We start from the raw sequence: 25,375 nt of genomic DNA on the forward strand, positions 1-25,375 counted from the left end.
CTTTGTGGGCCGTCAGCATGAAATTGCACATTCCACCCAGGCAGGGCTTTGCAGTTCAGGTATTAACTTGCATGGCTTTTGAAGGGGGCCAGCCCCTCCACACCTGTGAGTATTTCTCCTCAGGTGGGAAGAGAGACTGAGAAAAGAAATAAGACACAGAGACAAAGTATAAAGAAAGAACAGTGGGCCCAGGGGACTGGCGCTCAGCATACGGAGGACCCGCACTGGCACCAGTACTATACTGAGTTCCTCAGTATTTATTGATCATTATTTTTACTATCTTAGTGAGGGGAGTGTAGCAGGGCAACAGGTGGGGAGAAGGTCAGCAGGGAAACATGTGAGCAAAGGAATCTGTATCATGAATAAGTTCAAGGAAAGGTACTGTGCCCAGATGTGCACGTAGGCTAGCTTTATGTTTCTCTTTACCCAAACATCTCAGTGTAGGCACAGACCCTTTATGGGTAACGGGCTGGGGGATGTAAGGTCTTTCCTTTCCCATGAGGCCATATCTCAGGCTGTCTCAGTGGGGGGAAACCTTGGACAATACCCAGGCTTTCTTGGGCAGAGGTCCCTGTGGCTTTCCGCAGTGCATTGTGTCCCTGGTTAATCGAGAATGGAGAATGGTGATGACTTTTACCAAGCATACTGCCTGCAAACATATTGTTAACAAGGCACATCCTGCATAGCCCTGAATCCATTAAACTTTGATTCATTACAGCACATGTTTCTGTGAGCACAGGGTTGGGGCTAAAGTTACAGGTTAACAGCATCTACAGGTTAGCAGAAAAACAGAAACAAATTTTCTTAGTACAGATCAAAATGGAGTTTCTCATATCTTCCTTTTCTACATAGACACAGTAACAATCTGATCTCTCTTTTCCCCACAGCTTTCACAGACAATCCCAGGGCTTTTTAATTAAATTGCTAAATTAGTTTTTTATGTATTTATTTTAGAGACTGAGTCTCTGTCGCCCAAGCTGGAGCGCAGTGGCCATTATAACTCAGTGTAAACTCGAACTCCTGGGCTCAAGCGATCCTCCCGCCTCAGTCTTTGGGGTAGCTGGTACAAGTGCCCCACCCCACGGCCGGCTTAAGATTACCTTTAATAGCAGCAATTTTCCTGGATCTAATCATCAGCCGACTTTGCTCTGTCCCGGCAAGAGTACAGTGCGGAGACAGCTGAGTTGCTTTAGCATCCTTGACAGGTCTCCCGCAAAACCCGGAAAACAGAGGCGCTGGAAGCGAGGCGGAGGGAAGCGCAAGCCCCGCCCCGCCCCGCCCCACCCCACCCCACCCCGCCCCTGCCCGGCCGCCCAGCTTCGACCTCTCCGCTGCGTGCGCAGTTGCCCACAAACCCGGAAGCGGATCGCGTGGAGTGAAGGTCACGCCGCGGCGCGTGAGTTTCCCTTTGTGTAAATTAAAATCTGAGCTTCCCAGCTCCCCCGCGCTTCTGTACCCGGGATCTGAGGGGCCACACAGACCTTGAAATCCTGGCACCGCTCCCTCTACCCCGACCAAATTCAGGCGTCCCTGTGAGAGTGCCGCGGTTGTTTCCCTGTGTGTTTAAATCGCTCGGCGACGGGTCCTGTCCCCCGTCTTTCTGCCACAGGGCCATGTAGTCACCTCCTATCGAGGAGTTTTCCTGCTTCAAATTCTTCTGTGATGCCTACATCCGCCCTGCACCGCGTAAAGTCCTCCCCCGCTAGGTGGATTCCGTCAATCAGATCCCCCAAACCTCGCCTTTTGTTGACCCTGGAGCGCAGCGCTCCAATCTCAATCCAGGAGAAGCCGCGTCTTCTGCCGAGTCCTGGGATTCTGCAGACGCCACCCCTCTCTTGATCCAGACCCTCCTTGATCCGGGACCCCGCTACTCCCCAGGCCTCCTCTTCCCAGCCACCGCTTCTCCTGACCCGGGGTGTGGGGAGGTGACTTATTCTGTCTTTTGACATCCAGTGTTCTTGCAGTCTAAGTAGCACCCCACTGAAAAGGTGTTCTTCTGCGCGTGGGCATCTGATCCCAATTCCTTCCATGTGTATGTGTGCAGAAAGAGACATCTGGAGAGCGGGGGAGAAGAAAGAGAAACATCTTGAAGGAGAAAGGAAGATTGAGGGAGAGCCCTAAGCAGATGGCAAAGTAGAAAGTGGATGGGGGATTTGCAGAGACAGCGAATGAAGCCGAGAAAGTAGCAGAGGGAGAAAAGCAACTGAAGAAATGCAGAGAAAAGTGCCATCTCCGGAGAGATGAAGGACTGCAAGATAGTGAGAGGGGCAGCAAAGTGGGAAGTTCCTCAGTTTGAGACTGGGGGAGAGGAGGAGGGATTTGGAGCCAGGGCAGACAGAGCAGCGTAGTGCTGGGACAGCAAGAGGGGTCAGCTGGTGACAAGGAGAGCAGAGGAAGAACCACAGCAGGGGGAGGGCTGGGATCTCAGGGTGCCAGAGAGTGGGGACAAGGGGGTGTAACAGGAAAGAAGGGGTTTAACAGGGAGAGCAGAGGGGGAACAGAGACAGGGAAAGAGGCAGGACCGGGCACGGTGGCTCATGCCTGTAATCCCAGCAGTTTGGGAGGCCGAGGTGGGTGGATGACCTGAGGTCAGGAGTTTGAGACCAGCCTGGTCAACAGGATGAAACCCCGTCTCTAACAAAAATACAAGAATTAGCCGGGCGTTGTGGCGCGCCTGTAATCCTAGCTACTCAGGAGGCTGAGGCAGGACCCCTTGAACCCCCGGGGCGGAGGGTGCAGTGAGCCAAGATCGGGCCGTTGAACTCCAGCCTGGGCGACAAGAGCAAAACTCCATCTCAGAAAACAACAACAACAGCAACAACAACAAAAAGTAAGAGGCAGAAATAGGTGGAGATTGGGACGATCAAAGATTGAGCAGAAAGTTTGAAAAAGGGGTGAAACAAGTTGCCAGAATGGAGCAGAACTGGTGGAAGAGAAGGAAGAGAAGAAATAAGGGGAGAAACATTAGGAGAAGAGAGAGGCTCAAAGTGAGCAGAATCTTAGGGGAAAAATAAAGAGGGGGAAAAAAGCTAGAGAAAGAAGGTGAGAATGAGGGAGGGAAACACAGTACTGAGAATAGGGGGAACCCTGGGTGCAGATGAATGGTGAGTTGATTGGCTATTATGATGAAGTTGTGACATTGATTAATCTGATTATATGAAATGTGCTTTAAAAATACAGATGAAGATGAGATGTGCAAAACTCCTGTCTGTGAGGCTGGTGCATTTTATAATTCTTGGCATCAGACTTTAGCTTCCACTCACATTCCCTGTTCAGGCACAGGTCGGTGACTTGAGTCATTCAGGTGTGGGTCACCCACTTTCCTTTTCCTGGGATGGGGTAGGGTGTGGGCGAATGTATAAGATAGCAGGAAAACCAGTGTTCTTCCTACTCTTGCAATCAACACAATAATGAACACTCAACACAGAATGCTTCATATCTGATAAACAAAATGTGTGGAGATTTCTTCCCACCAACAAGCAATTCGTCAGACACCGCCTGGGGGATCTGTAATTTCACTCAAGTTGACACTGTCTACATGGAGTGAGCATCAGATCCCACAGGTTGGGGGCTCAGTTCCACAAGGCTGCCCCTACTTCACGTGCTGGTTGTGAGTTCCTGGTTGGGACCTGAACTTCAACCAAACATCTAAAAATTGAGGATTCCCTTGACCCTTTGCTCGGATTGTATTAATTTGTTAGCCTGGTTCATAGAACTCAAGGAAACATTTTGTTTAGTTTTATCCATTTGCTATGAAGAATATTGCAAAAGATACAGATGAATAGCCTGGTGGAAGAACCCTCCTAGCAAGTTAATCAAAAGAAGGGGCTTTGGGATACCCTGATTTTTTTTTTCTTTTTATTTTATTTTTTTGAGACGGAGTTTCACTCTTGTTGCCCAGGCTGGAGTGCAATGGTGTGATCTCAGCTCACCGCAACCTCCATCTCCCGGTTTCAAGCATTTCTCTTGCCTCAGCCTGCCAAGAAGCTGGGATTATAGTTGTGTGCTACCATGCCCAGCTAATTTTTGTATTTTTAGTAGAGATGAGGTTTCACCATGTTGGCCAGGGTGGTCTTGAACTCCTGACCTCAGGTGATCCACCTACCTCAGCCTCCCAAACTGTTGGGATTACAGGTGTGAGCCATCATGCCTGACTGACACTGGCAGTTTAGATATGCCAATGAGAAGCTGTCACATGCATCTTTTAAGTGGAATAAATAGAGTTCAGTACTGTTTGAAGTTCCAGGCGTCCAACGGGGGACTTAGGACATGTCCCTCATGGATAAGCGGATTCCACTGTGTTCTGTATCTGGTGCCGAGCACCAAGGCTCTGTGTCCTCCATTTCGGAGTGATTACATGAGTCTGGGATCCATAGAGACAGGAGTGGGGCTGTGCTCTGCATGGGGTTTGGTCAGGGCTGGGTCTGGCAGAGGACATTTTCCACAGGGTGAGGTCTAACCTGTGTGTGTGGTTGTGGCACAGGAAGAGGGTGTGTTGATTCTAAGCCCTAAACAGCATATTTTTGACATTTAGGATTGACTTCTAAAGAGTCATGCTGTGTGATGCAATAGCCCAGAAGAGAAGGAAGAGGAAAGCAAAGGAGTCAGGGACGGCTCTTCCTCAGGTGAGATGATATTCTTGGTGGATTGTTCTGCCTCCTTTGTTTCAGAAACATGGGGCCTTGGAGTTGGGAATCTTCTCTGAGTCTGAGAGGTTTGCTTGCACTCATCTATGTCTTCCCTCAGTGCTGAGACTAGCTCAGTCATGGGGACCCTAACCTACTGGCGGTAGAGGAATTAAAGACACAGACACAAGAATAGAGTGTAAAGTGGGATCAGGGGCCAACAGCCTTTACAGCTAAGAGCTGCGAACAGAGTTTGACCAACGTAGTTATTGACAGCAAACCATTGATAAGGATTGTTTCTATAGATCATAGATTAACTAAAAGCATTCCTTACAGTAAACAAAACATTCTTAACGAGGAGTAGAGAAACAGGCTCTGGCTAATTATCTGCAACAAAAATGTGTTGTTAAGGCACAGGCCACTCATGCTATTGTTTATGGCTTGAGCAGTTTTCCACTCCGGGCAGGCCAGGTGTTCCTTGCCCTGCTCCAGTAATCCAAAAACTTGTAGCAATGTGCGTCATAGCCATCACGAGCATGTTTCATTGCTGCAAAAATCCTGTTTGTGGCCAGTTTCTTTAAAGCCTGTTTATGACAGACTTAGGGCCTGTTGCTAGCATGTCCCCCTTTCTGTTTTTGCAAAGCGATAAAGGCAAAGGCTGCTTTGTCATGGTGGGTTACTTCTCACGGGATTCGGGATCCAGATCTGCAGACTACACAAAGACAAACAACACAGATTAAAAGCACAATAATCTTTGAAATCACAGAGCCTCCAAGTGTCTCGATCCATTTTAATGGGTTAATAGCTGCTAATCCGTCTGCAGCTCCTTCAAGCTCTTTAGTTCCTGGCATTAGCGTCAGATGTGCCTGAGAGCTTGAAGTACTTGTTCCTTCAGTTTTGCAATATCCAAAGATAAATTTCCAGTATGACCCTTTAAATGTCTCTTAACTCTTTCCTACTCTTGCTCTGTTTCATTATACAGATGAGGAGTAATGCAAGAATCAGAAGTATTCCAATCACATTGTAACCGCATTCTATATTCTAGACTAACTACTCAGTCTCCTAGACACATTACAGTTTGTCGGAGATCATTGATTTGATTAGCTAGTTTTTGGTCTGTGTTAGTTTGGGAATTCCACAGCAAAGTAGAATTTTTCTGCCAATTATTTACACAGTCTGCTGTTTGTACTGTGAAATGCAAAGTAACCCCAGCTACCGTGGCAGTAGCTGTGACAGCAATCAATCCCATAATGATTAAAATTAAAGTGGCAGTGAAACGCTGAGAGCACCTCAAATCCTTTTTTTTTTTTTGAGACGGAGTCTCGCTCTGTCACCCAGGCTGGAGTGCAGTGGTGCGATCTCAGCTCACTGCCAGCTCTGCCTCCCGGGATCATGCCATTCTCCTGCCTCAGCCTCCTGCATGGCTGGGACTACAGGTGCCCACCATCATGCCCGGCTAATTTTTTGTATTTTTGGTAGAGATGGGGTTTCACTGTGTTAGCCAGGATGGTCTTGATCTCCTGACCTCGTGATCAGCCCACCTCGGCCTCTGAAAGTGCTGGGATTACAGGTGTGAGCCACCGCGCCCGGCCGAATTCTTTTGAAGAATTTCAGTAATAATATGCACAGAAAGAGAGGCTTCCTAAGGACGGGAAAGCTTTACGGGTATCCATACTCCTTCTTGGGCTGTTACCACTAAAATAGAATGATCAATATTATACAAGGAATAATTCACACAAGAAAACAATCTACATTCTTGACAAGTCACATGATAATTAGGGAGATCAGGTTTTAAATCACCCACTACAAATAGAAAAGGAGGCCTTATTGTCAGTCTCGACATGGCTGCAACTGGGGGGTCCTCACGTTCCTCCCAAAAATCTCTTCCTCAGCATCTGGCTCATGATAAGGCTTCAGGTGTCTTGATGGTATCCAAATCGGCTGCTGGTTTTGGCCTGGAGATACACAAGCATAACTTCTACTCCAAGTTATTATTTTACCTATTTCCCAACTTTTTGTTATCGGATCTCTCCACCAAATCAGTTGTTGCACTTCCATCTTTGCAGCTGATTTCTGTAGATGCTGTTAGTTGCTGATAGCATCTGGGCTTTAGGCAGGCTCAAAAAATTTAAAGTCAATAATGCTAGATTCAATTGCATATTTTGGGTTCCATAATCACTGTTCCCCCCTTTCTGTTTTTGTAATTGCTGTTTTAGGGGGAGATTCATTCTTTCCACAATGGATTGTCCTTGTGAATTATATGGGATGCCAGTAATGTGTTTAATATTCTATATAGAGAAAAATCTAGCTAGAGCTTCACTAGTACAGCCTGGGGCATCATCTGTTTTAATAGAAGCTGGAATGCCTATCACTGCAAAGCATTGCAGAAAATGCCGTTTAGCACAGGCAGAAGATTCCCTTGTTTGACAGGTAGCCTAAACAAAGTGAGAAAAGGTATCTACATATACATGCACATAAGCCCATTTACCAAAAGAAGGAACATAAATGACATCCATTTGCCAAAGAGAATTAGGTTCCAATCCTCGAGGATTAACTTCTCCTGTAAAAGATGAGGAATGCACTATTTGGCAAGTTGGGCATTGCTGGATAATAGCTTTAGCTTCTTCCCAGGTAATGCTGTATCTGCATTTGAGACCAGAGGCGTTAACATGGGTTACATTGTGAAAATGTCTAGAATTAGATACTGCAGTAGCAACTAGGTGATCAACCATTTGATTCCCTACAGTTAAAAGTCCTATAAAGGGTGTATGAGTTCCAATATGAGTAATGTAAAAGGGTGCATTCTATTCCTAACTGGTTTGTAATTGGGTAAACAAAGTCATTAGTTGTTAATCTGTATGAAATCATAACTGAGCATTTTTAATTAATTGTGTGGAATGGACTACATATGAAGAATTAGAAATTACATTGACAGGCCGCTTAAAAGCAGTCAGTAACTTAATTACAGCTACAAGCTCCACTTTTGAGCTGAAGTATTGGGCGTCTGGAAAACTTTAGTTTTTGATCCAGAATAAAAAGCTTTACTAGGCCGGGCGCAGTGGCTCAAGCCTGTAATCCCAGCACTTTGGGAGGCCGAGACGGGTGGATCACAAGGTCGGAGATCGAGACCATCCTGGCTAATACGGTGAAACCCCGTCTCTACTTAAAATAAAAAAAACTAGCCGGGCGAGGTGGCGGCGCCTGTAGTCCCAGCTACTCGGGAGGCTGAGGCAGGAGAATGGCGTAAACCCGGGAGGCGGAGCTTGCAGTGAGCTGAGATCCGGCCACTGCAATCCAGCCCGGGCGACAGAGCGAGACTCTGTCTCAAAAAAAAAAAAAAAAAAAAAAAAAAAGCTTTACTATTACTAGACCCATCTGTAAAAACATTTTCAGCACTTTTAATTGGTTTAAATTTAGTTATTCTAGGGAGAATCTAGTTAATTTTAAAAATTGAAATAATTTTGTTTTTGGAAAGTGATTATTAAGAACACCCACGAAATCAGCTAACTGGGTTTGCGAAGTAAGATTATTTATAAAGGCTTGTTGTATTTATGCCTTCGTAAGAGGGTCATATCCATGCAATTTAGCAATTCAAGTTCTCCTATTGCCTATCAGAGTAGCAATTTGATCCAAATAAGGACTTAGTGTCCATGAATTAGTATGTGGAAGAAAGAGCCATTCTACCAAGTCCTGCTCTTGGACAGTAACACCAGTCGGTGAATGCTGAGTTGGAAAAATCAGTAAGTCTGAAGTCTTTTCTGGATCTACTCTATTTATTTGAGCTTTATATACTTGTTTTTCAATCAGTTGTAACTCTGCCTCAACCTCCTTTGTTAATTGCCAAGGGCTAGTGAGACTAGGATCTCCTTTAAGGATAGAAAATAGATTACTCATTGCATAGGTAGGAATGCCTAGAGCAGGTCGTATCTAATTAATGTCCCCTAGGAATTTTTGAAAGTCATTCAGTGTTTTCTTTTTTTGTTTTTTTTTTTGTTTTTTTTTTTTTGTTTTTTTGAGACAGAGTCTCGCTCTGTCGCCCAGGCTGGAGTGCAGTGGCCGGATCTCAGCTCACTGCAAGCTCCGCCTCCCGGGTTCCCACCATTGTCCTGCCTCAGCCTCCCGAGTAGCTGGGACTACAGGCGCCCGCCACCTCGCCCAGGTAGTTTTTTGTATTTTTTAGTAGAGACGGGGTTTCACAGTGTTAGCCAGGAGGGTCTCGATCTCCTGACCTCGTGATCCGCCCGTCTCGGCCTCCCAAAGTGCTGGGATTACAGGCTTGAGCCACCGCACCCGGCCCATTCAGTGTTTTCAATTGATCCTTACATATGATTACTTTCTGTGGCAGTATTGTAGTGTCATTTACTAAGTAGTGTCATTTACTACTGTAGTGTCATTTACTCCCTAAGTCGGAGTAAGGAGTAGTAGTCTGAATTTTGTCAGGAGCTATAATTAAACTGGCATGAGAAATCAAATTTTGTAAGTGATTGTAACATTGGAGTAATATTTCCCGAGTGGGGGCAGCACAGAGAATATCGTCCCATTGTTTTCCTTTTTTGCATTTTGGATATATTCCAGGCTTAGCAGTTATCTTTTCCCCCCAAACTGTTGGCCCGACTTGGTGATTTTTTTCTACATTCTTTTTTAGTATGACCATGCTTCCCACAGGTAAAACAAGCTCCAGGAAATGGAGTATTTCCTTTACCCACTTTCATTCCTGCCATTGCCTGGGCTAGCAGAGTAGCCTTATGCAGATTACCTCCGATACCATCACAAGGTTTAATATAGTTAACCAATGTGCTTTTCCCTCATAAGTCGCAGAGCGACTTGGCACTCAGGATTGGCATTGTCGAAAGCTAATAACTGCAGTACTATGTCCTGAGCAGCTGAATCTGCGATCACCTTTTTAAGAGACTCCTGGCCGGGTGCGGTGGCTCAAGCCTGTAATCCCAGCACTTTGGGAGGCCGAGACGGGCGGATCACGAGGTCAGGAGATCGAGACCATCCTGGCTAACACGGTGAAACCCCGTCTCTACTAAAAAATACAAAAATCTAGCCAGGCAAGGTGGCGGGCGCCTGTAGTCCCAGCTACTCGGGAGGCTGAGGCAGGACAATGGTGGGAACCCGGGAGGCGGAGCTTGCAGTGAGCTGAGATCCGGCCACTGCACTCCAGCCTGGGCGACAGAGCGAGACTCCGTCTCAAAAAAAAAAAAAAAAAAGAGAGACTCCTGTGATTTAGTTAAAAAATCTGTGTACAGTTTTTTCAGTCCCTGCTTTACAGCACTTGAAGGGTATTGTTCCCACTTGAAGTGATTTTTTCCCAAGCTCTAATGCACAGTCCTCTAAGCTGCTATATGGCATCATCCTGCATAAGCTTCATCTGCCCACCAAGTTTTAAATTGTAAGAACTGAGCAGGAGTTAGACAAGCTCAAGTAAGTGCATCCCAATCAGTAGGAATCATTTGAATGGAGACAGCAACATTCTTTAACAATCCCATTACAAAAGGATAACCTGGTGCATATTGACTAATAGCTTGTTTAAATTCTTTAAGTATTTTAAAAGGAAAAGACTCAAATGTAGCCATAATATTCCCCTGTTGATCAGGTGGGTGTATTCTAACAGGGAACTGCCAAGCATCCATATCACCCTCTCGTCGAGCTTCCTGGATTCCTGCCTGAATAGAACCGAGAGCAGTCACTTGAGGTGCTCCTTGAACAGTCACTGGGGCAACTACTTTTCACCCAGTGTCCTCTGGAAAAGAAAGATCTGGAGGGTCAGGCCACTCTTTTTCTTCAAAATGATGAGGGGATGTAGAGGGGTACGGACAAACTTCTCCCTCCTTTGCTGCTTTAGCTGGCAAGGAAACCTGCTCTGTCACTTCTTCTGTTACTTCGTTACATGCTCCTTCTTCCTCTGATTCCTCCTCCTCATCATCTGTGTGGAAAGGCTCCAAGGTGGAATGAACCAGAGCCCACACTGACCAGACAGTTACAGGAATATCCTCAGTCCCATCCTTATATGCCTTCTTCAGTGTGCTGCCTACCTTTTCCCAGACCTCTACATTCATAGTTCCTCAGTCCGGAAACCAGGGGCAATATTTCTTTACCACACCTAAAAACCTGCATGAGTCAGCTAGTGCTAACCTTTATTCCTCCTTTTCTTAGGAGCTGCTGAAGCAGGTTCAAATAAGCCTCATGTCTGCTTGAACCTTTTCCCATTGTTACCCTGATGCTTCTGAGCTCCTCTTTTACCATGGGGATTGCTTAAGAGTACTCGGGTGTCCTCCAGCATAGTTCCACATTCTCCAGCTCTGGCGACCCTTTGATTCGAGTTCGAGTACCACATTGGGCGCCACTTGCAGGGACCAGCTCGGTCGTGGGGACCCTAACCTAGCGGTACTAGAGGAATTAAAGACATAGACACAAGAATAGAGTGTAAAGTAGAATCAGGGCCAACAGCCTTCAGAGCTGAGAGCTGTGAACAGAGTTTGACCCACATATTTGTTGACAGCTAGCCATTGATAAGCATTGTTTCTATAGATTATAGGGTAACTAAAAGCATTCCTTACAGTAAACAAAACATTCTTAGCGAGGAGTAGAGAAACAGGCTCTGGCTAATTATCTGCCGCAAAAACATGTTGTTAAGGCACAGGCCACTCATGCTATTGTTTGTCATTTGAGCAGTTTTCCACTCTGGGCAGGCCAGGTATTCCTCGCCTTGTTCCAGTAAACCAACAACTTGTAGCAGTGTGCGTCATAGCCATCATGAAGCATGTTTCATTGCTGCAGAAATCCTGTTTATGGCCAGTTTCTTTAAAGCCTGTTTATGACAAGCTTAGGGCCTGTTGTCAGCACCTCAGTCCCTCTTATCTCACTTAGATTCCATCTCCCGTTACCCAGTGATACGAACTGGGGATGAGACTCCACCGGGCATGGTTCTGGGAAGGGCTTACTCCCTAACATGGATGGAGATGGGGTGTGGGCCCCATGGCATTAGAGCTGTTGGGCAGTAGGGATTGTTCAGGGGCCACATCTGAGTGCACCATCACCTCTCTGTAGACCAGAAACTGCACATGGAAGTCATGTATTATTGTGCACAAGCACCTAGTAAATTCTAGGAAAAGAGTACAGGAAGGAGAAACCTTTTCTGCCTGATTTTTGTTTCTTTTTTTTTTTTTTTTTTTTCTTTTTTGAGACTGAGTCTCTGTCATCCAGGCTGGAATGCAGTGGTGCGATCTCAGCTCACTACAACTTCTGTCTCCCTGGTTCAAGTAATTCTTGCGCCTCAGTGTCCCGAGTAGCTGGGATGCCAGGTGCCCGCCACCACACCTGGCTAATTTTTGTATTTTTTTAGTAGAAATGGGGTTTCAACATGTTGGCCAGGCTGGTCCTGAACTCCCGACCTCAGTTGATCCACCTGCCTCAGCTTCCCAAAGTGCTGGGATTATAGGTGTGAGCCACCATGCCCAGCCTTCCTGCCTGATTTTTACTACATTTGAAGCTAAACGCCTTTCCCAGTTTTTTACGTCTAGCTTGGTTCAGGGAGGACGTTCTCTCATCCTCAGCATGTACCTCTCCCAGAGACTGATTTTCCTTCAGTGGGTCTCCTGCGCCAGCTATGTTAAGCAAAAAATGTGGTAATTTTGCTCAGAGATTGGAGCAGATTTTTTTTTTTTTTTGTAATTAGAGAGGAGGAAATTGTATTCTTGTCCACCAATTATTATCATTTTTTTCAACATCAAATTATATATAAATTTGTCTTACAGGAAAACTCCAAATGTGCAGGTTAGGCCGTCAAATACAAAGCATTCCTTGTCCTAAATGTCTAAGTCACATGTAAATAGTTGTTATGGGAGGGAGTCTTTCCACCCTCCCTCAGTCTCTCTGAGGACCCACTGCTGTCAGCTCTGTCAGGAGTGAGAGCAAGTCCTGTAGAATTACATTTATACAGCATTATGGTGTTTTAAGTAAAATTCTCAGTGATTGTTTTGTGATACTTTATTCTGTAAGTTGTGAAAATTTGCTCCTTTGCACCCTCATGTGAACGTTGTCTGAATTAAAAATCAGTCACCTCTCTGTTTTTAGTGTCTGGCTTGGTTCAGGGAGAATGCGCTGTGGTCAGCCCAGCTGGAGACTCTGGAGGTCCTGCTCCTTATCTGGGATGCGTCCTCTCTGGGCTTTGCTTGTTACCTCCTCACTGAAGGGGATGACCAGGTTCTGCTCATGAGCTCCCCTTCCTGCACCTGCTCTGCAGCCTGTGTGGGGCAATAGGAAGCTGGGGTCTGCACCGCCACCTAGTGTCTGCCTGCGTTACTGCTGGCTCTGGTTTATGCTGGTGCCTTTGTTCTCAGTGGCTTCCTGACCTGGGGCCCTGTTACTTCAATGCTTATGTTCAGACAAGACAGAAACTTGTCCCCTTAGGCAGTCCCCTGAAAAGTCAGAAGGTTGGAAAGACATTCGCATTGTTTTCCTCTCTCAGGAGAAATCTGGAGTTTGTGGTGTCCTCTAGATGATGGCATGTCATGCCTGGGCAGGCGTTCTGGTGAGTGTGTGTCACATATTTTCACAATCAGGTCCCAGTAGGTTGACTTGGTACTGGTGCACCTCTGGGTGCAGCCTCCTGAGTGTCTTCTGGATTTCTCACAAAGGCAGTTGGCCCACATATTCTTGTTTAAGTTGTGTCTACATGGACTCAAAATGGTCCAGGGCTTCCTGTTCCTCTGTCTTGCTGACATTACTCTTAGTAGAGTTGCAGATTTCTTACACAGGTCTGGAATGTCTTCTAGTTCGGGGCCATGTATATTTCCTAAGGGAGATGTCAGATGTATCTTTACTGTATGTGTCATTTTATAAATATTGCTGCTAAAGAAGGAAACTTTTTTCCAATATAATATGTATTTTTAAATTTATTTTCTTCTTTTAATTCTTTTTTCTTTCTTTTTGAGACAGAGTCTTGCTGTGTCACCCAGACTGGAGTGCCGTGGCAAGATGTCAGCTCACTGCAACCTCTGACTTCTGGGTTCAAGCAATTCTCATGCCTCAGCCTCACGAGTAGCTGTGATTACAGGTGCCCACCACCAAGCCTAACTAATTGTTTATATTTTTAGTAGAGATGGGGTTTCACCATGTTGGCCAGGCTGGTCTCAAACTCCTGACCTCAAGTGATCCGCCTGTGTCGGCCTCCCAAAATGCTGGGATTACAGGTGTGAGCCACTGCACCAGGCTAATATATTCTTATTAGTTAATATGCTAAAATGACATTCTTTGTCTTGGTTACAATAATTTTATTAATTATATATATTTTTAAATCCAGCTTTTTCCTGCCCCCAACCCCCACTAATTTTTTTTTTTTTAACCTCTCCTCTAGTCCCTGCTCAGGCATCCTGTGCAGTAGTGATTGGCTGCAGCACAGACCAGCCCCCTTTTCTCTGCCTTAAAATCAAGCAAATGTCTGCCATGTTTACTGCTGATTATCATGTTTCATGAGACGTTCTTGCTTAATGATATTGTTGTTTTTGTTTTCGAGTTTTATTTTTGGCCTTGTTTTTAATTATCTAGTAATTCCTTAAGATGTATACTGCTATTTTCTTTGACTTATTTTGTTAAATTGTTATATAATATTAATAAGTTTTCTATCATGTATTAATATTTTATTTTATTAATGGAATATATTGATAAACCCCATTGGGCTTTTGTGAATACCTAAACACGTAAATTTTATGGACATAATTATTATATTTATGTAAGTCGGGGTCAATCACGTGTGTAGAATCCCAGCTTCTTGGAAAGCTGAGGCAGGAGGATCCCTTGAATGCAGGAGTTTCAGACCACCCTAGGCAATGTACTGAAACCCCATCTCAATTTTTTGAAGTATTATATATAATCATATTTTTTATATGAATAGAGATGGGATCTTTCTGTGTTGCCCAGGCTGTTCTCAAACCCCTGTCCTCAAGCAGGCCTCCCACCTTGGCCTCCCAAGGTGCTGGGATTACAGGTGGAGCTACCATGCCCAACCTGCATTTATATTTTTGAATCTGGGTATTTAATAGAGATTGGAGTTCAACTTTCTGTTTTTTCATCGTCTATAATTTTTTAATGGCTTAATATACAACAGTGTTTATAAACTAAAATTGAGTACAGCTTTTACATTTTTGTTGCAAACATGCTGAAATGTACATAGCAAAAATAACAATGACAGGTGGATGCAGTGGTACAAATCTTTAGTTCCAGATACTTGGGAGGCTGAGGAGGGAGAAACATTTGAGCCCAGGAGTTCAAGGCTGTAGTACACTGTGAATAAGCCACCACCATGGCTGGACAACATAATGAGACCCTGTCTCTAAGAATTAAAAAATAATAGTGATGACAAATGTCATCTAAAAAATAGATTATTGACAGACAACTCCTATTTCAGTTAATGTGTATAAGTGTATACGTGTGCTAGTGTATATGGGTCTAAGTGTACATATTTATGTGTGTACATGTGACGTGTGTCCATGACTGCACAGATGAGCACGCCTATGGTTTTATTAAAGACACATCATCATTTTTACGTATTTTATTTTTTTAACAGTTGAAATTACATCTGAAATATTATCCATGACCTCAGAAAATTGTCCTACACCATCATGTTAATGAGTTGATGGCTGTGAATAGTAGCATATTATGGGATACATGTGTGTACTCATATATAATGACCTTGGATGAAGGTCCATGATTTTATCCCTGGACTTGTTTTAACTTTTTTCTTAGGTGATTGTCAATTTACTTTTGATGCTGATCTGTTCATTGTTTGATTCCTTTGGTTGGTTCTAATGCCCGGACACCTGGGATGCAGTGCTTACTCTGCTGTTTTTAGTCCTTACACCTGGGGCGAGTTTCTTAGCGTATCTGTGACACAGTTGTCTTCTCGGTAAGACAGGGACAGGTGTTTCGTTCCTGGGCTTTTGTTGTTATAGCAGTTAGTACATGTAAAGCATTTAGAGTAGTGCCTGTCTCATGGGAAGTGTTCAAAAGCTTCAGTCATTGCTATTGTTATCATCACAGTTTTATACTTTTTTTTTTTTTTTTTTTTTTTGAGACAGAGTCTCACTCTGTAGCCTAGGCTGGAGTGCAAGTGGTGTGATGTTGGCTCATTGCAACTTCCGCCTCCTGGGTTCAAGCGATTCTCTTGCCTCAGCCTCCTGAGTAACTGGGGTTACAGACACCCACCAGTACACCCCGCTGATTTTTGTACTTTTAGTAGAGACGGGGTTTCACCACGTTGGCCAGGATGGTCTTGAACTCCTGACCTCAGGTGATCTGCCGTGGCCTCCCAAAGTACTGGGATTACAGGCATGAGCCACCATGCCTATAATTCTTTTTTTTTTTTTGAAGCCACTGTGGACATCGTCCTCTCCGAAGACACCACTTGCATAATAGTGGTGGTGTTATTGGTAGATATTCAGATCAGGTAGATACTGAATATCACTTGGAGTGTCAAAAATAATATCTAATCCTTCTGTAGAGATAACCATGGATTAATTTTTTATTTGTATGTCTTATATGTCCACAAAATGAAAAATCTATATTGATTTTTAAAATATAACTTATTTTGGAAAAGTGTAATAAAACACAACTCTCAGGCCAGGATGGTGGCTCACACCTGTAATCCCAGCACTTTGGGAGGCCCAGGCGGGTGGATCACCTGAGGTCAGGAGTTCAAGACCAGCCTGGCCAACATGGTGAAATTATGGTGAAATCTGTCTCTTCTGAAAATACAAAAATTAGCCGGTGTGATCGTGTGCACCTGTAGTCCCAGCTACTTGGGAGATTGAGGCACAAGAGTTGATTGAACCCAGGAAGTGGAGGTTGCAGTGAGCCGAGATTGCACCACTGCACTCCAGCCTGGGTGACAGAGCAAGACTCTGTCTCAAAAAGAAAAAAACCACATTTACAGACACATAACTACATCACAAATACGTTAATGCACATTCGTCAGAACATTCTCTTCAATCGAGTTAATCTTTTTAACTCCCTTCTCATTTTGAGTGAAGATAAATACCCTTTACATATCCTGTTGGTGAAATGTGTTTTTCATTTTAGGGACACTTGACATTCAGGGATGTGGCCATAGAATTTTCTCAGGAGGAGTGGAAATGCCTGGACCCTGCACAGAGGGCTTTATACAAGGACGTGATGTTGGAGAACTACAGGAACCTGGTATCCCTGGGTGAGGATCGTGCCCCTGCAGAAGCCGGGATCTGTCCTTGGTTATTTCAGCATTTTCCCTTGTGTGCCTCCTGGGAGCCCCTGCATTGTTTGACTGACATTAAGCAGGAGAATCACTTGAACCTGGGAGGCCGAGGTTGCGGTGAGCCGAGATCACGTCATAGCCAGTCTGGGCAACAAGAGCAAAACTCCGTCCCCCCCAAAAAAAACAAAAAAAAACCTTATTGACTCAGGCTGGGACCAATGGCTCACACCTGTAATCCCAGCACTTTGGGAGGCCAAGGCAGGAGGATCACCTGAGGTCAGGAGTTCGGGACCACCCTGGCCAACATGGTGAAACCCCGTCTCTACTAAAAATACAAAAATTAGCCAGGCATGATGGTGGGCACCTGTAATCCCAGCTACTTGGGAGGCTGAGGCAGGAGAATCGCTTGAACCTGGGAGGCAGAGGTTGCAGTGAGCCAAGATTGCACCACTGCACTCCAGCCTGGGCAATAAGAGTGAAACTCCGTCTCATAAAAAAAAAAAAAGAAAAAAAAAATCTAAAAATCTTGTTGACTCAGAAATGAAAAGCTCCATAGTATTTTCTGGAGTTGAAATGTCGATTTTCTTCAGATGTTCTGTCCCCTTCGTTATACATCATTGGGTGGTACCAGGGCTGAACTATGCATAAAATCCTTTTTGTTTGTTTTTGAGATTGGGTCTTGCTGTCACCCAGGCTGGAGGGCACTGATATGATCTTGGCTCACTGCAGCCTCCACCTCCTAGGCTTAAGCAATTCACCTCAGCCTCCCTAGTAACTAGGATTACAGGCGCCTGCCACCACACCCGGCTAATTTTTGTATTTTTCATTTTTACAATGTTGGCCAGGCTGGTCTCAAACTCCTGGACTCAAGCAATCCACCTGCCTCAGCCTCCTGAAGTGCTGGGATGACAAGCATGAGCCCCCGCACCCAGCTGCGTAACACCTTATGGCAAACTTCAGATACCCACTTCCCTGTTTTCTACTCCTGTGCTTTTTTTTAATGTTTTGTGTTTTGAGACGGAGTGTTTCACTCTTGGAGGCTGGAGTGCAGTGGCGCGATCTCAGGTCACTGCAACCTCCACCTCCTGGGCTCAAGCGATTCTCCTGCCTCAGCTGCCCGAGTAGCTGGCATTACAGGCATGCACCACCACACTCGACTAATTTTTTTTTTTTTTTTGTATTTTTAGTAGAGACGGAGTTTCTCTATGTTGGTCAGGCTGGTCTTGAACTTGCAACTTGAGGTGATCTGCCCGCCTCAGCCTCCCAAAGTGCTGCGATTACAGGCGTGAGCCACAGCACCCAGCCTCTACTTCTGTGCTTTATACTCAGTAGTTACTGGGAAGGGGCTCGATGTCTGCTTTTTTATAATATTCCCTAAGCATTCAGAAGGAGGCAGTCTGTGGATGAACTTGTGAAACGTTATTCTTGATTCAACTGTGATAGCCTCTCTCCTTCCTACACATAGGGCTTGGATTTGGGAGATGCCACCGCACATTTTGATTCTTTTTTTACAAACAGGAATCTCTCTTCCTGACCTGAATATTAACTCCATGTTGGAGCAAAGGAGGGAGCCCTGGTCTGGTGAGCGTGAAGTGAAAATAGCAAAAAATTCAGATGGGAAGGGGCACATCAAAGGTGTGAACACAGGTAAGAGCTCAGATGGGCAGGGTGGAAGCCATGCTGTCGTTTGGGCTTTTTGTTTTGTTTTGTCTAGTTTTTGTTTTTTGTTTTTATTTTAGTGTTTGTTTTTTTTTTGAGATGGAGTTTCACTCTGTTGTGAAACAGAGCCTGCGAGATGGAGCAAGACTCGGTTTCAAATAAATAAATATATGTATTTTTTGTTTATTTGACTGGAGACCCTTTTTTCCTCCCTCCCTCCCTCCCTCCCTCCCTGCCTTCCTTCCTTCCTTTTTATTTATTTCAGATGGAATTTTGCTCTGTTTTCCAGGCTGGAGTGCAGTGTCGCTATCTCAGCTCACTGCAATGTCCGCCTCCCGGCTTCAAGGGATTCTGCTGCCTCAGCCTTCCAGGTATCTGTGATTACAGGCACCTGCCACCAGGCCCAGCTAATTTTTGTTTGTATTTTTAGTAGAGACGGGGTTTCACCATGTTGTCCGGACGGGTCTCGAACTCCTGACCTTAAGTGATCTGCCCACCTCGGCCTCCCAAAGTGCTGGGATTACAGGCGTGAGCTATTGTGCCCAGCTTCTTTTTGTTTTTCAGATACAGGGGTCTTGCTATGTTGCCTATGTTGATTTTGAACACCTGGGCTCAAGCAATCCTCCTTTCTCAGCCTCCATAAGTACTCTGATTACGGGCATGAGCCACGATGCCTAGTCTTATTTTTTTTATTTTGAATTTAGATTTAATTGATTACCAGTAATATTTAACCCATTCCTCCTACAATTTCACTCTCTCCCCTCTCTGTTTCTGTTCTGTTTGTATGAATTTCAGTATTTTAGATGGAATCATACAGTATTTGTCTTTTTATGACTGGCTTATCTCACTTAGCGTAGTATCTTTCAGGTTCATCTATTTTGTAGCACATCAAGAAATTTATATATTCTTTCAGGACTGAATAATGTTTTTCTATTTGTCTGTACCACAGTTTAACTGTTCATCCATTGGTGGACACCTGCATTGTGCCTACCTCTTTATTATTTTTAATAATGCTGCTATGGGCCGGGCGCGGTGGCTCAAGCCTGTAATCCCAGCACTTTGGGAGGCCGAGACGGGCGGATCATGAGGTCAGGAGATCGAGACCATCCTGGCTAATACGGTGAAACCCCGTCTCTACTAAAAAATACAAAAAACTAGCCGGGCGACGAGGCGGGCGCCTGTAGTCCCGGCTACTCGGGAGGCTGAGACAGGAGAATGGCGTGAACCCGGGAGGCGGAGCTTGCAGTGAGCTGAGAGCCGGCCACTGCACTCCAGCCTGGGCAGCAGAGCAAGACTCCGTCTCAAAAAAAAAAAAAAAAAAAAAAAAAATAATGCTGCTATGAACATGGGTTTTTGTTGTTGTCATTGTTGTTTTTGGAGATGGAGTCTCGCTCTCTCGCCCAGGCTGGAGTGCAGTGGTGTGATCTTGGCTCACTGCAACCTCTCCCCCCTGGGTTCAAGTGATTCTCCTGCCTCAGCCTCCCAAATAGCTGGGACTACAGGTGCCCACCACCACACCCAGCTAATTTTTGTATTTTTAGTAGAGATGGGGTTTCACCATATTGGCCAGGCTGGTCTCAAACTCATGACCTTATGATCCACCTACCTCGGCCTCCCAAAGTGCTGGGATTATAGGCATGAGCCATTGTGACTGCCTTGAACGTGGGTTTTTAAGTATCTCTTCAAGATGCTGTCTTTATTTTTATTTTATTTTTCATTTGTGTGTGTGTTTGTTTGAGATGGAGTTTCGCTCTTGTTGCCCAGGCTGGAGTGCAATGGCACAATCTCGGCTCACTGTAACCTCCACATCCTGGGTTCAAGCAATTCTCTTGCCTCAGCCTCCTGAGCGGCTGGGATTACAGGTGTGCGCCACCATTCCCAGCTAATTTTTGTATTATTAGTAGAGACAGGGTTTCACCATGTTGGCTAGGCTGGTCTCAAACTCCCCACCTCAGGTGATCCACCTGCCTTGGCCTCCCAAAGTGGGAACATTACAGGCATGAGCCGTTGTGCCCGACTTTTTATCTTCTTATCTATATACCCAGATGTGGAGTTGTTGCCTATACTAATCATTTGATTTTAGATTCTTTCAGAAAATGTCATACTTATTTCCCAAGTGACTGTACCATTTCACATTTCCACTAACAGGAGCACAGAATTCTCCTATTTCGTCATATTTTTGACAACACTTGTGATTTTCTGGTGTTTCATTTTTTTTTTTTCCTTTCTTGACAAAAAATATTCTATATGGGTGTGAGGTGATATTCTATATGCGTGTGAGGAAAAATCTATGTTTTCTATTTGCATTTCTCTAATGATGTGTGATATTTTGCATTTTCCCATATGGTCATACATCACCTTTGGAAAAATGTGTATTTCTTTCTACATTTCTTAATTGGGTTATTTGTTTTGCTTTGTAGGAGTTATTTATATATGTTTATTTTATTTATTTATTTATTTATTTGAGATGAAGTCTTGCTCTGTCACTGAGGCTGGATGCAGTGGCGTGATCTCGGCTCACTGGTACCTGTGCCTCCCAGGTTCGAGCAATTCTCCCACCTTAGCCTCCCAAGTAGTTGGGATTACAGATACACACCACCGTGCCCGGCTAAATTTTTGTATCTTTAATACAGATGGGGTTTCACTATGTTGGCCAGGCTAGTCTTGAACTCCTGACGTCAGGTGATCCACCTGCAACTGCCTCTCAAAGTGCTGGGATTACAGGCATGAGCCACCACATCTGGCCTATATATATTTTAGATATTAAGTTTTTATTACAGATATATTATGCAAATATTTTCTCACATGATAGGTTTTCTTTACATTTTGGTAATTGTTTTCTTCCATCCACAATAGTTGTCAGTTTTGTCATAGTGCATCGTGTGTATTTTTACCTTCTTTCCTTTCGTGTGTTATATCTGGGGAAATGTAAGGTTTCCCCAGATATAACACATGAAGTGTAAAGTGAGGGTTCAGCCTCATTCCTTTGCATGTGGGCATCCTTTTTGTTCAGCACTATTTGTGATGAAGTGACTGTCTTTTCCTTATTACATGGTCTTGGCATTTTGATTGAACATCATTTGACCAAGTATTTGAGGGTTTGTTTCCGGCTTCTCTATTCTTGCTTTTCTTTTTTTTTTTTTTGCATGGGGGAATGGATTCTCGCTCTGTTGCCCATGCTGGAGTACAGCAGTGCAATCTCGGCTCACTGCAACCTCCGCCTCCCGGGTTCAAGTGATTCTCCTGCCTCAGCCTCCCAAGTAGCTGGGATTACAGGCATGCGCCACCATGCTTGGCTGATTTTTGTATTTTCAGTAGGGATGGGGTTTCACCATGTTAGGCAGTCTGGTCTCAAACTCCTGACCTCAAGCAATCTGCCTGCCTTGGCCTCCCAGAGTGCTGGGATTACAGGTGTGAGCCACTGTGCCTGGGTCATTTTTTACTTTAATGGAGAATTTTATCCTCTCATTTGGTTTACCGGTACTGTCTGTAATCCTTTCATTTCATTTTGAAGGTCTCCCTGTAGCATTTCTTGTTGGACAGGTCTAGGGTACTAATGAACTTCCTTAACTCTTCTTTATCGAGGAAAGTCTAAATTTCTCCTTTATTTTCGAGCTGACTTTTGCTCCATATAGTATTCTTGGTTGATTTTAAGCACTTTCAATATGTCATCTCACTGTCTTCTGGCATGCAAAGTTTCTGCTGAAAAAAGTACATAGTCTTATACATTTTGTTCTAAATGGCAAATATCTTTTGTTGCTGCTGTCAAAATTCTTCCTCTGTCATTGATGTTTGATAATTTGTTTATAATTTATCTCTGTGTGAACATCCTTGGGTTAATTTTAATTCGAATGGTCAAGCTTTTTGAATTGTATATTCAGGTCTTTCTTCAGAATTGGGATTTGGACAATTATTTGGACATTATTTCTTCAGTTGCAATTTCTAATCCTCTGTCTTCTCCTTATGAACCTCTAATAATTTGTATATTGTTGTGCTTGAGAGCATCCAAAAAACCTGTTAGCATTTATTTGCTTTTCTTCATTGTTTTTTGTTTTTGGTCTTTGGAGCTGATTATATATATACATACATATATATACACACATGTATATACACATATATATACATATATATATATATATATTTTTTAGAGGGGGCAGAGCCTCACTCTGTAGCCCAGGCAGGAGTGCAATGGCACAATCTTGCCTAACTGTAACTTCTGCCTCCTGGATTCAAGCGATTCTCCTGCCACAGCCTCCTGAGTAGCTGGGATTACAGGCGTGCACCCCCACACCCATCTAATTTTTGTATTTTTAGTAGAGACAGGGTTTCACCATGTTGGTCAGCCTGGTCTTGAACTCCTGACCTCGTGATCTGCCTGCCTTGGCCTCCCAAAGTGCTGGGATTACAAGCATGAGCCACTGTGCCTGGTGGAGCTGATACTTTTGAATAACTGATCTTTAAGTTTGCTCATTCTTTTCTGTGCTCTATCCATCTGTTGTTGAGCACCTAATGAATTTTTACTTGTGTTTCAGCTCCAGAATGTTTTTTATGTTTCCTCCTTTGTTTAATATCCTCCTTCTCATGTATTATTTTTCTGATTTCATGTAGTTGTTTATCTCTCTCTGATAACTTTTAGCTTATTAAGAATCTTAAGGCAGTTGCTTTAAATATTTATCAAGGGCCAGGTGCAGTGCCTTGTGCCTGTAATCCCAGCATTTTGGGAGGCCAAGGCAGGAGGATCACTTGAGCCAAGAAGTCTAGGCAATATCGTGAGACCTTGTCTCTAAAAGAACACAGAAAAAGCTTGCTGAAGCTGAGTGCGGTGGCTCATGCCGGTAATCCTAGCACTTTGGGAGGCTGAAGCAGCTAAATAAATATTTGTCTAGTAATTTAGAGAGCTGCCTGTCTTTTTCTAGGTTTGGCTTTATTTACTTTTTAGCCATAATTCTCTTTCCTTTTGTAGGCCTTGTAATTTTTGGATTAGGTTTGGTAAAATAACTGCTTCTCTCAGTTGTTTTGTATAAGACTTGGTCAGAGGGAGATCTTTTCTAATTAGTCTGTTGTAAAGGGTGTGGGAACATTCACTCCTTTTCCGGGGATGTGCCTTTCCTAGTTTTGTGCGTGTACTGTTATTGTGTACACCACTTCTCTTAAGTGTCTTATCTTCCCTCAGAGACTTGCCCCTTCTTTTTCTCAGAAGGTTTCAGTTCCCTATCTCTCTGCTCATAATCCCTCTCCAACTCACCCATAATCCTTTGACTCCTATAGATTTCCCAGCACTCCAGTGCGTCACCTTACCCTCTTCTGTTTTCAGCACTGCCAACATGATGTACAGAGTGTGCTGATATTTCTTCCAATGTCTGAGTCAGATGAGGCAGATTCTAGTTTTTTCGTCAGACTCTAAACATGCCAGAATTATGGGGTCTGAATTTTACTCTTTTCTTGCTTTCCTAGGGAGCAGCTATGCCTTGGGAAGCAATGCAAAAGACAAACCAATTAAAAAACAACTTGGAGTATCCTTTCACTTACATCTGTCTGAACTGGAGCTATTTCCAGATGAAAGGGTAATAAATGGATGTAATCAAGTTGAAAACTTTATCAACCACAGTTCCTCTGTTTCCTCTCTTCAAGAAATTTCTTCCAGTGTCAAAACCCCCATTTTTAATAGGAATGATTTTGATGATTCTTCATTTCTCCCACCAGAACAGAAAGAACACATTGGGGAAAAACCTTATGAGTGTAATGAGCATAGCAAAGTCTTTAGAGTGTCTTCCAGCCTTACCAAACATCAAGTAATCCATACTGCAGAGAAACCTTACAAATGTAATGAATGTGGCAAGGTCTTTAGTCGCAATTCACACCTTGCAGAACATTGGAGAATTCATACTGGAGAGAAGCCTTACAAATGTAATGACTGTGGCAAGGTTTTTAGTTACAATTCAAACTTTGCACGACATCAAAGAATTCATACCAGAGAGAAGCCATTTGAATGTAATGAATGTGGTAAAGTCTTCAGCAATAATTCTTACCTTGCACGACATCAAAGAATTCATGCTGAAGAGAAACCTTACAAATGTAATGAATGTGGTAAGGGCTTCAGTCACAAGTCATCTCTAGCAAATCATTGGAGAATTTATACAGGAGAGAAGCCTTACAAATGTGATGAATGTGGCAAGGCCTTCTATAGAATTGCGCTCCTTGTACGACATCAGAAAATTCATACTGGAGAGAAACCTTACAAATGTAATGAATGTGGTAAGGTCTTTATTCAAAATTCACATCTAGCACAACATTGGAGAATTCATACAGGAGAGAAACCTTACAAATGTAATGAATGTGGAAAAGTATTTAATCAACTTTCAAATCTTGCACGACATCGAAGAATTCATACTGGAGAGAAGCCTTACAAATGTAATGAATGTGGTAAAGCATTTAGTGAGTATTCAGGCCTTTCAGCCCATCTTGTAATCCACACTGCAGAGAAACCTTACAAGTGTAATGAATGTGGCAAGGCATTCAGACACAAGTTATCCCTAACCAATCATCAGAGAATCCATACTGGAGAAAGACCTTACAAATGTAATGAATGTGGCAAGGTCTTCAATCGAATTGCACACCTTGCACGACATCGGAAAATTCATACTGGAGAGAAACCTTACAAATGTACTGAGTGTGGCAAGGCCTTTAGTCGCATTTCATACCTAGCACAACATTGGACTATTCATATGGGATAGAAACTACAAATGTAACAAATGTGTCAAAGAATTTAGTGTGGGCCAGGCGCAGTGGCTCAAGCCTGTAATCCCAGCACTTTGGGAGGCCGAGATGGGTGGATCACAAGGTCAGCAGATTGAGA

General features: G+C 43.9%; 1 protein-coding gene across 2 annotated transcripts; it reads left to right on the top strand.

Annotated features, from left to right (window-relative positions):
• Nucleotides 1-1,301: 1,301 nt before the first annotated feature.
• Nucleotides 1,302-25,375, top strand: ZNF480 (zinc finger protein 480). Of its 2 annotated transcripts, none has more exons than XM_010376526.2 (5): nucleotides 1,302-1,396; nucleotides 4,535-4,625; nucleotides 16,710-16,836; nucleotides 18,379-18,507; nucleotides 23,974-25,375. In XM_010376526.2, the coding sequence occupies exons 2-5, from the start codon at nucleotides 4,554-4,556 to the stop codon at nucleotides 25,251-25,253; spliced, it is 1,608 nt and encodes a 535-aa protein (XP_010374828.1). In that variant the 5' UTR covers nucleotides 1,302-1,396; nucleotides 4,535-4,553; the 3' UTR covers nucleotides 25,254-25,375. The 2 variants fall into 2 exon arrangements, with proteins under 2 accessions (XP_010374828.1, XP_030797946.1); XM_030942086.1 differs by lacking the exon at nucleotides 1,302-1,396 and adding an exon at nucleotides 3,099-3,282.

This window comes from Rhinopithecus roxellana, chromosome 12 (genome assembly GCF_007565055.1).
Source record: "Rhinopithecus roxellana isolate Shanxi Qingling chromosome 12, ASM756505v1, whole genome shotgun sequence".
Taxonomy (NCBI): Eukaryota; Metazoa; Chordata; class Mammalia; order Primates; family Cercopithecidae; genus Rhinopithecus; species Rhinopithecus roxellana.

Bases quoted from the DNA above. Each gene is read 5' to 3' on its own strand.
- ZNF480 (XM_010376526.2), top strand. From the start codon at position 4,554: ATGCTGTGTGATGCAATAGCCCAGAAGAGAAGGAAGAGGAAAGCAAAG. The intron at 16,837-18,378 runs GTGAGGATCGTG...TTTTACAAACAG, and splicing joins CAGGAACCTGGTATCCCTGG to GAATCTCTCTTCCTGACCTG. The intron at 18,508-23,973 runs GTAAGAGCTCAG...TTGCTTTCCTAG, and splicing joins CATCAAAGGTGTGAACACAG to GGAGCAGCTATGCCTTGGGA.